At 33.2% G+C, this 18,221-nt stretch overlaps 1 protein-coding gene and 1 pseudogene across 3 annotated transcripts; one reads left to right on the top strand and one right to left on the bottom strand.

The window, feature by feature from the left end:
- The first annotated feature begins 6,125 nt into the window (after positions 1-6,125).
- LOC147405036 (lysine histidine transporter-like 8) lies at positions 6,126-9,256 on the top strand (annotated as a pseudogene). Its single transcript, XR_015177273.1, has 2 exons — positions 6,126-6,536; positions 8,831-9,256. The product of XR_015177273.1 is annotated as a lysine histidine transporter-like 8 (transcript).
- Positions 9,257-12,840: 3,584 nt separating this feature from the next.
- Positions 12,841-17,797, bottom strand: LOC147405035 (uncharacterized). 2 transcript variants are annotated; one of them, XM_086441156.1, is made up of 3 exons: positions 14,681-17,797; positions 14,062-14,096; positions 12,845-13,637 (listed from the first exon to the last, which is right to left on the bottom strand). In XM_086441156.1, the coding sequence occupies exon 1, from the start codon at positions 17,787-17,789 to the stop codon at positions 14,682-14,684; it is 3,108 nt and encodes a 1,035-aa protein (XP_086297282.1). In that variant the 5' UTR covers positions 17,790-17,797; the 3' UTR covers positions 12,845-13,637; positions 14,062-14,096; position 14,681. The 2 variants fall into 2 exon arrangements, with proteins under 2 accessions (XP_086297281.1, XP_086297282.1); XM_086441155.1 differs by having other exon boundaries at positions 12,841-14,096.
- Between the last annotated feature and the right edge of the window lie 424 nt (positions 17,798-18,221).

Below are 18,221 nucleotides of genomic sequence, written 5' to 3'. Positions count from 1 at the left end.
AATAAGAAAAATGAAGAAGGAAGAAGAAGAAGATGCTCTGAACCTTGATCACATGGATGAAGAAGAAAAATAAATTGGAAGAAGAAGATGATGATAGTGAATATGTTTTTCTAAAAACTCACACAGACAAAGAAGAAGAAGAAGGGGAAAGCTTGTAAAGCAATCTTTTGTCATCTTTCTTCTATCTCCCAACCTGCCATCTGCTCATGTCATTGTCAAGTCAGATTTTTTGACTCTTACTTTTAAGGGCATTTTCATCTCATGAGAAACATATTACAATATTTTGGGAATACAGCATAAATTAATAATCGTTTGGTAACAAACGAAAATAGGTGTGATTCTTTTTTTATAAACTTCCCTTGATTATATAGATTCGAATGTAATTTGTGTCCAAAATCATGCATATGAATTGTTTATGATAAAAGTGTATTAAAAAATGTAAGTTATGATTATTAAATAAATATTATAATAAAATTTCATGTATTTTACTTGAAGCAATGTCAAAATTTCAAAGTAAAGAGTAGTAATTGAGTCTCAACTTTCAAATGTTTTGACAAATGTTTATAATTTTCTTAAGAAAATTATTACTTCATTTTTTTTCTTTGATTCTCTATAAATAATATAAGAATGATGTACAAATATTATTAAATTGTTATACTTTAATACTTGCATTGATGTTTAAAGATAATCAAAATGAGTGTTTTTTTAATTGATTGATAGTAGAGAAATCAAAGATTTCTCCAATATTTGGTTGTAGTATGTGTTGAGTGACTCCATTGAAAGAATGAAAATCGTTGTTGGCTATGTCACACAAGTCAAAATAGATGGATGGACAAATTGAGGGACATATTGAATAAAAATGGAGGTTCATCACAAATACATCTTTTGTATTTTAAATGATAGAAAAATTATATACATAAATAACTACGTAGATAAATATATATATTTATGTGATCTATTAAAGGGCTAGTGAACGCCTAGAAAAGTAACCACTCTTATTTCGGATACGATGTGTTTTTTAGAATAACACTAGAGGTGATTGATCTCTTTTGTCGTATGAGACACTTAGAGAACACCATCTTTTGTGATATTCAGGATATTCCTTCCATTTTTAATCAATAACTTTGTTTGTATTTTAGTATCTATTGTATAGTGTAAAATGATCGAGGTTCACATTGTATTGCATGATAGGATAAGATGCGGGAAGTGTCTCTTGGCTTGTTAGTGATTACTAAAGTCTATAGTTGTCAAACAACTGCCTGACATAGTTGGTTCATGCATTTGAACCTTGGTCAACGGTTAACCTGTGGTATACTATACTGACTATAATATCAGGAAAAAATTAGTGGGATTCTACATAAATTAAGTATTGGAATAACGATTGTTATAGCCAAGATGATTATATTGGCGTGTTCTTCAATGCTCTTATTGTTTACACTACATTTTACAAGTATATTAAATATTTTACCAAATTTACAAATTGGTAGACGAACATTCTATTTAATTATTTACTTATGTTGTTTAATATGTTTTAATTGTATTTTATTAATAAAATTTATATTATTTCTATTGTTCAGAATGCTTAATCTTTAATGGTATGACTAATCGATTGAAATCTTTATTTCTACTGGAAAGCTTCTCTATTACTTATCCCCTTTCCACCTTCAATTGCAAGTGATCATGTGTCAAAGTGGATCTAACCCATATAATCATGAAATAAAAAGCTTTCATAGTGTGTTTTGGTGTATGTTCCTTTGGTGACTTGTTGTGATTAAGAAGTGGAAAAAAAAAAAAAAAAATCTACAAATCTCATTTGTCTAGTAGGAAACATTTGGTTAAAGTGGGGAAATATCCTAATATATATTATTCAAATCAAATATGACCCAATCAATAAACACTTTACCAGTGCGCCAAGTGAAGTAACCAGGAACAATTTTTAGTCTTTCCTCGAATTCCCCTCAGATCTCTGGAGGAAGGATCTACAATCTTTTAAAACAACCTTTTGATCCCTAGATTTTTGGTCCCTTATTTTCGAATATCTGATAAGATACTTGAATCCGAATTCAAATACTAATTTCAAGTGTGTTGAAATTTTAGATATCAAATATTTTTTTAATTCAAATATTCTTGTATTCGATCGGATTACTATTCATCGACAGCCCAACACATCTAAGTGGTGTTGGGTTGAGTTAGTCAACAGTTATTCCTTGCCTTGGAAAAATTACAGCCCCACACTCAATAGAGAGTCAAAGTTGATGGAATCAAAGGAGAAGACTGCGTGCAACGGTAATGATTTGCACGTGACACTGCCATTCAATTTGTCGGTATTTGAAAAACGAGCCTTCTTTGCTTTCTTTGAAAATGATAGTGCGATGTGAATATTATAAATAACTTTAACCCAAAAATAAAAAAATTAGAATAAACACAGGACACGTGCCAGACATCCTTGCACGCCTACAGACTCTTTATGGATTTATTTTACTTATTACACCCCAAGTAAATATTAATCACAGACTATAACAATTGTTCAAACAAGTTTAGTAGTTGTTTACAGTTATTACTAGTCTCATATAAATATTATTATCTTTTTAATAATGGGCTGAATTCATTTCAGCCTTACAAGTTACAACTAAGGCCTTAAATGGGCTGGGCCTAGTCTTCAAATAGGCTGGTTTAAATTGGGTTTGGCCCAAGGCTAATTGAGTCTAAATTTTCCTTATATAAATATATATGGGCTGAAGCAAGCCACTTGACTGGCCTGGCTCGTAATGCCGAACCCAGTCCTACACATGAAGTAAGCATTTTCTGGCCTGGCCCAATAACTACTGACCTTGCCCACAATAGGTCAGGCTGGTCAAAATGCAGCTCATTGACAACCCTACTTACAACTTTTTTGAATCAAATAGTTGAGTAAACTAGAAAATTTTATATTTAATTTTTTTTTTGTAGAATAAATAAATTATTAAAAATAATTTAAATATTTAATAAAATTAATTCATATTTATTTAGTTCAGTTGAGTTCACTCGTGAATCATTTGATGGGCTTGATTCTTTGGACATTCTAGTCGAGTCGGCCAATTTTAGACCTAGGGATTTGCTCTCTCCTAAACCTTGATCTAACAGATTGGAAGTTGGTCCTTCTCAAAAATTTGCTTCTAAATTGTTAAAATCAAATTCATACAATATTTGAATTGGTTATGAAAATCTTAGGGGGCGTTTGGCTCGAGTTGTAGAACCCGATTATCGATTTTGATTATGAATTATCAAAATCAAATTATTGAAACACATTTTCATAATCTAAAATCTCGTTTGGCTAACACTAATTTTGAAAATTGATCTTGTTGGAAAAAAAAAACCTAATTGCACATCTTAATATTGAAAATGAGAGTAAAAATATTTGTCCTATAGATTGAAGACAATGGATTTTTTATAGAAAACATTCAAAGATTTTCAGAAAGAAATTGAAAAGAGGGTATTTAAGTAATTTTCTATTAGTTTTCAAGAGAACTATAAGTTTAAGGGGGCATACTAAGACTACCCAAAGAATTCTAATGATTTGTATTTTTTATTCAAAAATTGTTATTAATAAAAAAGCTCAATTAGGACCGAATCAAGATCCTTGTTCAATAGAGTTTTATTATTGGGTCTCAATAATAAGATCAAAAAAGATCCAATAACAATTGTGGATCAATTCCAAGCAAAGATTAAATCTGATTTTTATATACAAAATATAAGCAAACTTCATTCTTCTTTTTCTAGGCTTAAGTGAGATTAGTAATCAACAATTAGTAGATGAAAATGAGTTGTGAATCCAGATCATAGTATCAAGTATCAACACGATAATCTAACTTACCCATGTGGCATGCTTAATTGACACCCCTAACATGACAGACTCGAAAACTGTAGATCTACTATCATCGGGACACAAAATTATGGTTCCCCATAAAAAAGTGCAGTTCTGTATCTCGAGAAGAGCAGAGGAAAGCAGATCTGTGATTTTCGAGCTTGTCATGTCAGGGGTGTCGACTAAGTATGCCATGTGGGTAAGTCAAAATATCACGACTCATATAATATATTTGGATCCAGAATCCAAATGATAGTCCTTGATCCAAATTAGAAATTTAATCGGTTCAGAAGGGATTGGATTTTGGGTTTGATCCAATCCATTGACAGCTCTAAAAACAGTAAATTTCTAAAAAGTGGTACAACCATTTTACCCAAAATGCAAAAAAATACAAAAGTATCTTTTAAGGGGTCCACACATTCTATGATGATCATCAACATTTTGAATAGGATTTTCTTTCCAAGATGGGTCATAATTCTTTCAGGGACTATCATGGCATGGGTTGGCGTGCTTGGGAAACATAAAGAAAGAAAAAAGAAAAAGCTGTCTATAAAACATATCTCAGAAATCCTTTAATTTATGTTTTTGGACCATAAAAACTATGTTGGTGGGCCCAATCATTTTTTTTGGAATATTAAATATTAAATGCTATGGGCCCACTTATTAGAAAACATGGAGATCATGAATTTGATGTCTCATGTGATACAAAAGGTTTGATGTTGGCCATCATTCAACAAAGTGTGATACAAATTGGACCCACTCAATGAGATTGGATTTTTAGAAAATTTGATGTGGGTACATATTTATTGTACTTGATGGATATCCAATAAAATGATGCCATCTGTACAGAGCAGAGTGGGGAATGATGTGGACCCATTCTTCCAGTGATAAATGGTGTTTATGATTAAGTCTCATATACACTATAGGAAAAATACATCTACATAAAAAACTTACTCTCATTTTTTTTGGTCGACTAAAAGATGGACTATTCAGCGTTAGTGGGCCCGAGAGAGCGTACCACGTGGCAAAAGTTGAGGTATAGTTGGATAGCATTACTCAACTCTTCGGGTACAGAATATTTGAGTTACCCTCGGATGTTTCCCACCATTAGTGGGCCCGATTTGTCTCGATAGCGTCCACTAATGAGACCGATTGATAAGTCATCTCAAACCTAATGTCTTTCTCAAATAAGACGGAGGGCATTCATTGTTGAATAAGATGACTCGATCTTATTCATGGACGATATGAGACGTAAAAACAAGTTTTAAAGTCATATTTCCATCTAATGATATGCCTCCCTTGACCTTGGTCTTCATTAAAATACTTTTGAAAATGACCTAAATGCCTTGTCTTTTAAATTTTCTTCCCAAAATAAGTAATCATCATATGGTAAAAATTTTCACCTTACTTTTTATCATCTAATTCAACCTAAAAAAAAAAAATAGAGATAAATAAACTAGAGAGCTACTATTGCCATGACAATTCTTATGTAAATTATCAAAGAATTGCACACAGTTGATGTGGCATTAGCAAAAGTTAGTGTGGAAATACTAGCTTTCATAAATTATTATTTTTAAATAGTTAAAAGCTATTAAAATTTGAGAGTTGATATTGGCACCCCAACTTTTACTTATTACACCCATGAAAGTTAGCTCTCTCTCTCTCTCTCTCTCACACACACACACACACACACATATTTGCTAGATTATTATTTTTTGGGTTTAGGATTTTATATGAGCTAATCATAATTATAAATAACTATTGAAATTGTTTAAACACATGTTATAATCTCGAGAATATAATTTGAGCCGAACCTTTGTTATGTTTGAAAAGTGTGTTTCAATCTTTAATTGGGGTGTGATAAATAATTTAAGAAATTGGAGTGTAATAAATAAAAATTGGAGTACCAATAACAGCTCTTTTAAATTTTTTTGTAAATATGATATATATTATTTTACTCGTATTTTCTTATTAATATGTATTATCATAGTCGTATTAAGATCTCTCGTCCATGAGTTTAGTAAAATTTATTTATTATATTAGACGATGATTATAAGTTGAAGGCAAGGACATTTTGGTCATTTCAAATCAATCTATTAAACAAGATACCGATCAAGGGAAACCATCATCAATTTTAAAATACAAGGGAGGCATCTCAAATGCTCACCAAACCTAAAGAGTACCATATCTAAAACTCCAAATCACACCCATTTATTTATATATAAATCTCCACACCTCCACTTCACTCTCACACTCTCCACAAGAGAGAAACAGAGAACAGAGAGAGAGAGAGAGGTTTATTAATGGAGGAGAGACCAGAAATGGAGTTAGTTTCGATACCAGCAACACCAAGAGTGTCATCAACACCTGAAATACTAACACCAACAGGTCAAAGATCACCTCATAGACCAACTTCAAAGGAGACAAAATCATCTTCAACATGGACACCAACTTCATTAATATCTCCAAGGTTTCTAAGTCCTATAGGAACACCTATGAAGAGAGCTCTAATCAACATGAAAGGCTATCTTGAAGAGGTCGGCCATCTCACTAAGCTCAATCCACAGGACGCATGGCTGCCTATCACTGAATCTCGTAATGGAAACGCACACTATGCAGCTTTTCATAACTTGAATGCTGGTGTTGGTTTTCAAGCTCTTCTCTTGCCTGTTGCCTTCTCTTTTCTTGGTTGGTAAGTTAATTAAACTCCTCCCTATCTTACCTAATCTTTTTTCTCTTTGTGTTTTTTTAATTAAATTAATTTTGTTTTTTTTTTTTCTGCAATGATATCCTTTGAGAATAAGGTATATTTTAACTAAGTCCCCCTCACCCATATAATGTTAAAGAATATATTTTAGAGTTTCACCCCTTGACTATTGAAATTAAGTCTAAGGGGTTTAAATTAAAGGAAATTTTATTAATACCCTCCATGAAATTAAAGGTGAAAATTTTGATTTTATAATTTAAATTTTTTGATGGGGGGATTTTAAATGAAAATCAAAATTTCTCTTTTAATTGATCGATTAAAAGAGATATTGACTTTCGGTCAATGGTAAACCTAATCTTGCATTTTGAATGAGGGTAAAGCTAATAAATGTTTTTGACTAAATTCCTAAAGAATAAGGTTTATTTTATATTAATCCCCTCAATTTAAAGAATTTAGAGATTCACCCTTTGTTTATTGACTTTAAATGTCAGTGGTTTAACTAGAAGGGAATGGTCAATTTGGGGTTTTCTGCCAGACAGCTATGAGTAAGGGGTGGGGGGTTTACTTTAGAAATTTTACTTTTACTTATTACACCCCTATTAGTAAAGAAAATAAGTAAATGGATCCTACTACCTATCTCAATTTTTTTTTGCTAGATTTCTATTTTTGGGTTGAGGGTTTCATAATCATAAACAATTTTTGGAATTGTTTGAAAGAGTGGTATAATAATATTTTGTAAGGTTGAGATAATAATTTGAGCCAAACCTTTGAAATATTTGAATAATGTATTTTAATCTTTAAATGGGGTGTGACAGATAATTAATTTCACAAATTAAAGTATAATAAGTAAAAATTGTAGTGCTAATAGCAACTCTCTATTAAATTTACCTGAGGTAAAATTGGTTATATTAGGTTTATATCCTTCTAAAATGCATGACTAGATTTACTTTTTCGATAAACTAAGGATAATATTTTGATTTTATTTAAATTTTGATTCAGTAATTTTAGTTTTTGAATTTCATTATTGATTAAGGGGTAAACCTAATCTTGAATTTTACAAGGTGGTAAGCCTAATATCACTAATTTTACAAGGGTATTATTAAAATTCTTTATTTAAAAATAATTGAACTTTTCTCGCCTCAAACGAGGTCTGAGACTCTCCTCAAATGTACGGCTGAGATAAGAGGAAAACCACATATTTCTTTTTGTGTAAATTACATTTTAACCCCTTGTAATTTGACATAATTTCATGTTGACTTCCTAATCTTTTGATAATTGCACTTGCCTCCCCTTTCACAAACGGAAAAATAATCTTTATAAAATGTAAAATACCATTTTTTTTAGGGGGTCGACCTAGAATAAAGCTAAACTATAAGGGTGAAAATGTAATTTACCCTTTCCTTTAATCACATTCGTTTGAAATCTCTCGGGTATTCTCGCTTCTCAACCATTCGTTTAAGGCTGGGAAAAACACAGGTTTTAGTACTACATTCCTTATATGAAAAATACGGGGAAACGTGATTTGATTTGACTTGACTTAACTTAGTCAAAATCGAATCTTTGACTCGACCAAGAACTGGATGCAACATGCAAGTGGGCCCTTTTTAAATCTATAATGGAATTTGAATTAGAGCATCAAAGGTAACACTAAGATTGGGAGGTATATATATATATATATTTATATTTTTTAAGAAATCTCTAAGAAAATTTTCTCAACCCTAATGTACATTTTAAATGTTTTAAAAGTTAGAAGGAAAGAATAATTTTCATTTAGAATGAAGACACCTCCAAATTATAAGTTTATGTTGCTGTATATCTTGTTATTTGTCAAGAGAAATTTAAAAAACATAAATTTTATTTTATTTTATGTTATTATTAATAAATTATTTAAAATGCAAAAGATATATCAAAGAGTACTTTTATAATATAAAAATTTATTTAATATATATTTTCATCAATAATACTCACATATTACTTTAAATGTATTTTTGTAATTTTAAAATATTAATTAACGTAAAGTTCAATCAACAATATTCACCTTTCTCTCATTATAATAATATATACACAGTCACGCCGTAAAATATGAACCTTTTATATTATGAACTAGATTAATTGATGCTTAATCGTAAAGTATTATTTCATATAAAGTAAATATATATATATATATATATATAAATCATAAAATTAATTAATTTAAATGAGAAAGATCAAAACGTGGTCGATGGATATCTTGCATGCCTTCTTGTAGTACTTTATATATTGTTTTGGGCTAATTGTAGGAGTTGGGGGGTAATATCCTTGACCATAGCCTACTTTTGAGAACTTTATACTCTGTGGATTCTAGTCCAGCTACATGAAGCAGTTCCTGGTAAAAGATACAACAGATATGTAGAACTTTCACAAGCAGCATTTGGTGAGAGTTTATCATTCCATCACCCACTTTTTCATTGATGTATAATTCTTCTAGTAGATAAAAATCTAACTTATAAATGTTGTATTTAGTATTTATTTATTATTAACATTAGCTAACCTCCAATCTTTGGGATAGTGTGCGCTTTTGGAACATTTCACTCCATGGGTCTCAAACATAGTAACCAACTTCGGATTCAGAAATTATTCAGGGGTCAATATTGATAAATTTAGGAAAGTTTCCAAAAAATTTTGGGCTGAGGGATAAACCAAAAAAATCGAGTGGAGGGGATAGTGTAAAAGTCATTGCTTTTTGGGAAATCGACATTTTTTATATTAATTAATCGCCAAGTTTTGAAAAGTTCACCTAATTTTTTGAAAAAAATAAGAGATTTTTCGAAAGTGCTTTTAGAAGCTATCCAATGTTTGGTAAAATGCAACTTTTGGATACTACATTGTGTTTGATTGGTGGTAGTTTCCCCTTGAGATATGTGTGAAGAGAGAACGAGAGAAATCAAGATGGACATTTCTAATAAATAAGTTCAACAAATTGGGACATTTGTCGTCACAATTTTTTTTGCTTGTTTAGTTCCCATGATTTCAAAACTCGTCCGAGATTGCGATGTATCACCAGAGTCATCTCGGTATCAGGCATAGACGAGATGGATGGACAAGTCAATGTATCGGACAAGATCTAAAACAAACGTTCATTTTTTTCATTGTTGAACGAGACGTCTCAAATGTATTGGAAAACTCATCCGAGAAAACTCGGTATCTGGCACGGACGAGATGAGACTTGAAACCGAGCTTTAAAACCATGTTAGTTCCTTTTGGATTCTCACATAATCCGTAAGGAAAAATTGGGTACTACAGAAAATTCTTTGACTTCCAAAAGTGCTTTTATAGCCGGGAAGCTAAAACCCAATCCTCATAAGTTGTGCCCAATGAAAGATGTTTATGGTTTGAAGTACAAATATCGACATGGTTTATCACATTGTCTGTAATTTTGCTTAATTTTATTTTGTTCTTTAGGTGAAAGATTAGGTGTCTTCCTCACAGTTTACCTTTCAGCAGGGACCGGAACAGCCTTGATTCTCATAGGAGGCGAGACGATGAAACTCTTCTTTCAAATAGTCTGTGGGCCTTCATGTTCATTGCATCCACTATCGATCGTTGAATGGTATTTAGTTTTCACTTCCTTATGTATTGTTCTTGCTCAACTCCCCAACCTTAATTCAACTGGAGGTCTCTCTCTCGTTGGAGCCATAACAGCCATCATTTACTGTACAATGGTGTGGGTCCTTTCGGTTAGCCAAACAAGGCCACCAAACATTTCTTACGATCCCCTTTCATTCCCTTCGTCTTCTCACTATGTGAAAAAAGCCCATATTTGATGGTCTTAGTCCGTCAAATTTTGAGAAATTTGATAGACCATCCCGTCAAATATGCCCGTCCAATACCTTCTTGTAGAATTTTTTTTTTGACAGCCCTGAACTATCAAATTATTGGAGAATGAGCTTAAAAAAAAAATTAAAAAAAATCCATAGAGTATGGCCGTCGAATATGGAGGTTTAACAAACAATAGGACGGTCCTCTAATTCACCAATCACAATGAATGAAATAGTAATAAAAAAATTAGAAAAATAAAAAACAAAAGAAAAATCATAAAACAAGCTCCAAATTAAACTAAACAACTCAAAATTTATATTATATATTGAAATTTCATTATTAAACAAACTCTAATTGAAGCAATTGTGCACCTACAAATGAAATTTAGTCACATAATTGCTTAGAAATAAAACACAATCAGAAGCAAATGGTCGTGATGCTTTTGATCTCTTCTAACTCTCTTTGCTCTATCGTGCCCTCTTATTTTCCTCAAAGTTTGGATTTCCCCTACATTACCATTGTTATCAAAGAAAAAAACTTTCTCCATGCCAAATTTCATGGACCCGATAAGAAGGTTATTAAAGATAAAATCACAAAAAATAGCAATAAAAAATGATAAATTCACACACCTGAAAATTCATCGTAATATTAACATCAGAGTAGTCTGCACACTTAGAGAAAACTCTCAATAACAAAAAAGAAGGCACTAATATCCCCACAACTAAATCAACATACAGACATCCATCCCCATCTTTTTGGAGAAACTTATAGCAATAAATAATCAAAGACAAGGGGAAGTAATGGTGAGCACATGGAGAGTGTGATTTACCCTTTGTGGAGCTGGTTCTAGGGCAATGAATAAATATTTAATGTTGGGTTGGTGGACTTTGACAATTTCACTCAAAATGACTGTTTAGATAAAAAATTTCATTTCATATGAAACCCCTTTAAATGATATTATGGATATGAAATTCTCTAGACAACCTCTTCGAAGAACACTTGAATTCGATGTCTTCAAAACGTGTTAGATTACTTAGGAACAAAGTGATGATGATCGGATTAGAACCTTAAGGAAACTAAGTCCTTAAAACCCCAATCTTGAGACGCCACAAAGGTTGATCACTCCTTTGATATGTCGAAGATTCATGCAATCGATCAAGAACTTAAAAACAAGAATACATGAACATAAGGCAAACTTCTTGAAGAAGCTTCAACTCTCATAAAGTGTAAATTGTCAATTGTCCTAAATACAACATGAGGTGCCATTTTATAGACAAATTAGATCAAGATTGGGTCTAATTAGTTCTTAGAAACTAAAAGACTTAAAACTAAGGACTATTAGAACATGAAATTCCCAATTAACCCTTGCATCCAACTTGATCTTCCAAAACACTCCCTTGCAGAAGAAGATAATTGACCATCCTTGGTGAAGCTTTGACATCTCCAAAGTTGGTCTTAAAATCTTCTAGAACGGCCTCCTTGTATTGTATTTCCACAATCAAGCCTTGTAATGCTTGTAATGCCTCTTCCATCCTCTTTGTCCTTGCCCTAACTAATTCCTTGCAATGATTTTTGAGAAGACTTGTGAGCATCAACCCGATCTCCATTAAACATTCTCTCAACTGTGCTATATTTTCAATACCCAAATCGGTTAATTTCTTAACCTAACTTTCATCATGGAGAAGCAAAAATTGTGTGCGATTGAGAATTCTGGGGATTCCTTTTGCATCTCTTTTAACTTTCTCAATCTCCATACTCCTTTCTTAATAAGGAGCAGAAGATTTTGTTCTAGAGTTGTAGATATCTTTGTAGCAGGATCTCTCTCTTTGGGAAGGCACATCTTTGCCCTTGCCTCGTTCCACAATAGGGCAATATAAACACTAAATCGTAACAAATATTTTTCCCAAAGTTGAGATGAAGGTGTAAGAGATCAAAAAATACTGGCATTACTTTCAGATATAAAAATTCCATCATTGTCGACATCTCCTTGCCATTTAGTTTGTGGAAAATGCAAATGGAATATGCTGTCATCACCACATTGATCTCAGTTTAGCTCTCACGGTAGCCAACTTATGTCTTCCCAATCAACTGTTTGAATGTGCTTCACGCCTAGTAGGTTCAAGCGCCTCAAGTGATGTAGGTTCAAGAAAAATGTGTTTATGTTGATTTCCATAAATGAATGACATTCAAATTGGGGGAAAGGTGAGCTTTTAGGAAGATCCTTGGTGTGGTGAGATTCCCTTTAAGGCTTAGTTTCCAGGATTGTTTTCACTAATAAAAGGAAGAGTTGTCGATTCTTAGCTTAGTGACTGAGGAATGGGGCGTCATCTCTTGGTAGCTCACGATCTAGGTGTGGTGGCTCTAGCTTTGCTGAAGTGTGATGAAATGTGAGCAGTGGTTCTTGGTTCCCCCACCCACCCACCCACCCACACACACAAAAAAAAAAGGTGGGTGTCTGTTATTCAAAGATGGTTGAATATGAATTTGGGGTGCCTTGGTAAAGAAGGGTGAGGATCTATCAAGTTGGGAGATTAGGGAGAGAAAGGAGGGGAAAGTGCAGATAACAGAATGAGCATTACTTGGTTTCTTCTTCTTCTTCTTCTTCTTCAGTTTGATTTAATAATTTTATTTTTATTGAACTTCATTGTAAAACCACTGATTACAGAGAGTTGAATGTTAATTGTGATATTGGGTTTTGCCATTAGGATAAAATGTTATATATAAGGAGGCATTGCGAATATGTAGATCTCTTCAGGGCGTAACTTTAGGAATTTGGATGAGAGACTCATTTCTTAATTGTTCCATTTGGTGTTTAATTGTTCTAATTTATATATGAATGTATTCCAGTTTCTTCGTTCTGACTCTCAGACATTTTCTTAAAAAATAAATTACCATAATTCATTAAAGCAAGAAAAAATAATATATTTCATGATCATTTAATAGACATAAGTGACAAAGAGGACATGTAAGTAACAAATAATACATGAAAGACATGCTCTCATTTAATAGAAGTATTTCATACACAATAGAAGACTAGACCTATAGTCACAAATATTACAAGGTATAAAACAAGCCATACAATCCAATACAAATAAGAACATACATACCAGCATTATTTAAAGCATAATGAGAATTTAAAATAAAATGGCCTCAACCATCCAAATAAGATAATAAATGTCTGAACATGAACAACCCCGGCTTCTTCCATTTATTTCACTCCATACTCCATAGTCTAGTGGATCTACACAAACAACCCCATTGACACATTGGGCACCTTTTGCATGTTCCCTATTATGAAAACTAAATTTACTTTATTAGTGACCATAATATGCTCAATGAGTGTATCTAGATAAGCAAACAAAAAACTTGTTTCAAATTAGTAACGAAAAATCTTTATTAGTGACCATAATAATCCAATTGCTCTTGCCCCAATACCTTCGTTTGGTTTGCTAATCACAGTAAAGTTCAATATAATGTGATTACGAAACCAAATGTATTAGATGGAGTATCCATTGCTTAAATTTCACTCAATTTTGGAAGAGGTGAATCTCAGTCAAGGCATCTCGTCTTGTTCACGAAGGATATTGAGATGACTCGAGTGAATCATCTTGGTCTTGGTAAATTTTCAAAATAATGTTTCAAATTACATATAACAAAGATTATTAAGTTGTTGGCCAGAAATGGAAGAGATTAAAGAGAAGCTAGTGTTTACCAGATAAAGCCACAAGGTCTAGTTCTTACTCTTTCCTGCAATAACCATCAAAATAAATCACTTTTCATCATGAGATCATGCACAATATCAAATCTTTTGATTTCTATCTTCTATTTAATTTTTTTTCAATTTAATATATTATGCAAATAATAGGAATTCATTAAATATGACATTCACTATCCATGTAATAACATAATAATCCAAGATGTCGATCCATAACCAACCACTTTGGTAGATCGATCAAAAGTTCTCTAGGAGATGTAATACATTATGATCAGAAGGGAACTACAAGTATGTGTAGATCTACCAAAGTATGTTCTGAACTTCTGATGGCCCACCCTGAGTCATGATAGAACCATAGTTTTAAAACTTGTCGATTGAACTCGAAAGTTGACCTGTCAATGCTCTTTTAGAGCAAAAAACCATAAAAATATCTGAAAAATATAACTAAGTTTCAGATTTTTCAATAATTTTAAACTAATTTAAATATTTTTTGTTATTTTATATTGACTGAGACTCCATGGCTTCTAATTTGGTTCGAGTTTTCGAATTTCAAAACTATGAATAGAACAATAAATAACATAAATAAATCGTTAGGAGAAAAAAAAAATTCTATTACCTTATGTGGGTTTGGGAAATCTTGTTGAATGCAACCTTTTGAAACAGACTTTGTGCTTGACATTTGTGTCTTCCCATTGCAGTTGCTCCCACCATTCGGACTCGCCTGTGACCTCAAGATTATTGTTGTTGCTGTTGCTAGCGCTGCTAAGAATAGGAATTTTGCGTAGCTTTGGACATCCTTTTACTTTGGCCCTGTTCAAGGATGTCAAGGACACGTCGCGAACAATGCTTTTCAAGTTGGGAAGCTCCCAAAGGCACAAAGTGTGCAATTTCTGCAACGCACTTTCTCCATTTGCCTCACCCGAGAAGACCTCTTGTAGTCTACCACAAAATTTAATTTCGAGCACTTCCAAGCTTTCCAAACACACACCAGATGAGAAAACATTCACAATTCGTGGGCAATACTCTAGATGCAGATTTTTGAGGACACCAAAGCTTCCTCTTTCCAGTATTCCCACACTAACACATACGTTCGTCAATTTCATGAGTTTAGAGATCCATATGATCTCTAGGCACCTCAACATCGGCTGGTATTTAGCCTTGTCACCAGCTTGCACATCAAAGATGACCTCCATTGCATAGCATTTTTCGAACCGACATTCTTTCAACTCTACCATATTTTCGATATCCAAATTGGATAATTTCTTAACCGAACTTTCATCATGGAGAGAGAAAAATTGTGTGTGACTGAGAATTCCGGAGATACTTTTTGGATATCTCTTAACTCTCTCAATCTCCATCCTCCTTTCATAATAATGAGCAAGAGATTTTGTTCTAGAGTTGTAGATATCTTTGTAGCATGATCTCTCTCTTTGGGAAGGCACATCTTTGCCCTTGCTTCGTTCCACACAAGGGCAAATGTGGACACTAAATCGTAACAAATATTTTTCCCAAAGTTGAGATGAAGGTGTAAGAGATCGAAAAATACTGGCATTACTTACAGATATAAAGATTCCATTGTTGTTACCATCTCCATTCCATTTTGTTTGTGGAAAATGCAAATGGAATGTGGTGCCATCATCACATTGATCCCAGTTCAGCTCTCGCGGTAACCACCTTATTTCTTCCCAATTAACTGTTTGAATGTGCTTCACTCCTAGCAGGTTTAAGCGCCTCAACGGATGTAGATTCGAGGAACCCTCTAATGGGAACCGGTTGATTTTGGTATAGGAAAGATCAAGCACCTCAAGGTTACTGTTTTTGACCAAAGTTATGGTTTGTAAACTTGGAGAACCTTTGAGTGAGAAAAACCTATCTGATCGGGTTTGAGAAATCCCTAGAACCTTGATTTTTGGGAGGATTCTACCAAATGAAGATGAAACATCTTTATTGAGGTCCTCTAGGGAAGTACAATTTGATAGGTCGAGTTGTTCAAGCGACGATGAGATTTGTAGCAAACTAGGAACCACAGTCCTTAAGTTTGAGCAAGACTCAAGGTTCAGTTTCTTTAGGTTGATAAGATTGGGAATGGAGGTTGGTAAGGATGTTAACTTATGAGCGAAGGAGAGGTTGAGATCTTGAAGCTTGTTCATATGTTGGAAGAATTGCTCTGGGATTTGAGTGAAATCAGCATAGGAAAGATCAAATAGTAGGAGTTGCTTGAATGGTGGTGGAGAAGAAGGTAGTACCCTTAGATTTTGACAACCTCCAAGCAAGAGCTGCTCGAGGTTTTTCAAGCACGATATTGATGATGGCAGTGAGGATAATTGAGAACATTTAGAAAGATCGAGGAGTCGAAGGCTCTGCAGTCCCTCAAAAGATTCCTCTGGGATTTCTTCCAAAGGTGTTTTTGAAAGATCTAAGACCTTAAGTTTTGATAACGCTCGCAAGTAAGAAACTTGGAGATGCCTTAATTGCCCGCAATTTCTTAAATTTAGTATCTTAAGGCTACTGCCCAAACAGGGGAAGGAGGAAGGCAGAGATGAGATACTTGTATCCATGAGGCCAAGAACTCGAACACTCTCCATGTGCTCCAAAAAGTTTTCTGAGAACTTCTTGAATGAAGAAAATGATTCCCCGACAACAATTGTAGAGAGCTTACTGCATTTTGGAGGAGACATTGGATATTTATTAGGCATACCATAGAATTGGATCCTTTCTATTTCTTCCCACTGTGGTGGATTTTCACGCGGAACAATTATATCACCGTATATCATTAGGAATCTAGGAGAACTTCTTCCTATGTGATAGTCTAGGAAGTCCCATAGGGTTGGAAATTGAACATGTTGCTGTTGTAATTGAATTAGGTGATGGTGGTGGAGCTGTTCCAATAGGGCCTTCCCTAACTTGAAAGATGCCTCTAGATCATCATCTGCGCCAATAAACCCTTCTGCATACCAATACCTTAGCAAAATTTCTATTTCGATTTTCCTTGAACTAAATAATAAGAAGTATAAGATGCACTCCATGACCACCTCTGGGGTAATAAGACCTCTCAGATTTGGGGAATAAGCTATATCAGCAGACTCTTCTAAAATCAAATCCATTCTTTCCTCATGTGACAAGTGACACATGTTCTCGAGAGCAAAGGGGAAATAATAACTTAGGTTAGTAGAAGAAAGTGCTACAACCTTAGAAGAATTTCCTCCCCTACTGAAAATTGGAATTCCCATGCTTTCCAAATCATCGTGTTCCCAATGACCATCATGCACCAATAGGAAACTTCGATTTTCTAAGCAAGCACGTATTCTATCTGAGACTACACCCTCATCATAATCATCATCATCATCATCATCATTATCATCACTAAGACCCAATGTCTCAGCTACTCGCAGTTGGAACTTCTTCCGACTACTTAGAGAATCATTTCTTATATTTGGGTTTGTAACCACCCATATCAACATCTCAAACAGCTTGCAGTCCATTGCTCTCTTCACCGCATACTTCAAAACCCTCTGTCCACAAAACCAGATAATCGCAGTTGGAGAAGAATAAAAGTTCCAACTGCTGATGGAAATAGCTACGAGAAAACGATTTTTGATGTAGTTGAAGAGTTGTTGGACTTTATTCTGGATTATGAGCGGGCACTTGTCTTGTAAATCTATGAAAATGTCTTCCATGTTATTTGCTTGCGTGATTTGAACAATTTCTTGACTTCCACCATCCATCACCTCTAATTTCTCTGATTGATTGAATAAGTATTGCAACTGTAGAAGAAAAAAGAATAACAAATAACTAACTAACTATATCTGATCTGATATAATCATAAAATGATGCCTTAGTGGTTATAATCATAAACTATAAAAATATAATTATCCCTAAACATCCAATTCCATTAAAATAATAGTTATTAATAATATTAAAATAATCTTTTGTTTACTGGTAATTTATAATATCCAATACAAAAAACATGTCAATCATCGTCAAGAGTATTTCATTTGTATATTAAAAATTTAAAATCTTTGGAGGTCTCTTACCTTTTATTTTTTTATCCATATCAAGAAATAATAAAATTACAAAAAAAAAAATATCAACAAAAGGATTTTAACATTTTTGACTAATATATTACTAAAAAGATTATATTTCTAAAATAATTGAAA

The sequence above is a fragment of the Akebia trifoliata genome, chromosome 4, assembly GCF_017979445.1.
Source record: "Akebia trifoliata isolate Shusen 1 chromosome 4, ASM1797944v1, whole genome shotgun sequence".
In the NCBI taxonomy this organism is placed as follows: domain Eukaryota; kingdom Viridiplantae; phylum Streptophyta; class Magnoliopsida; order Ranunculales; family Lardizabalaceae; genus Akebia; species Akebia trifoliata.
This window is presented reverse-complemented; position numbering and strand designations above follow the sequence as displayed.

What these genes read in the sequence shown, in the direction of transcription:
- LOC147405035 (XM_086441155.1), bottom strand. Translation starts at nt 17,789, where the DNA reads ATGGATGGTGGAAGTCAAGAAATTGTTCAAATCACGCAAGCAAATAAC.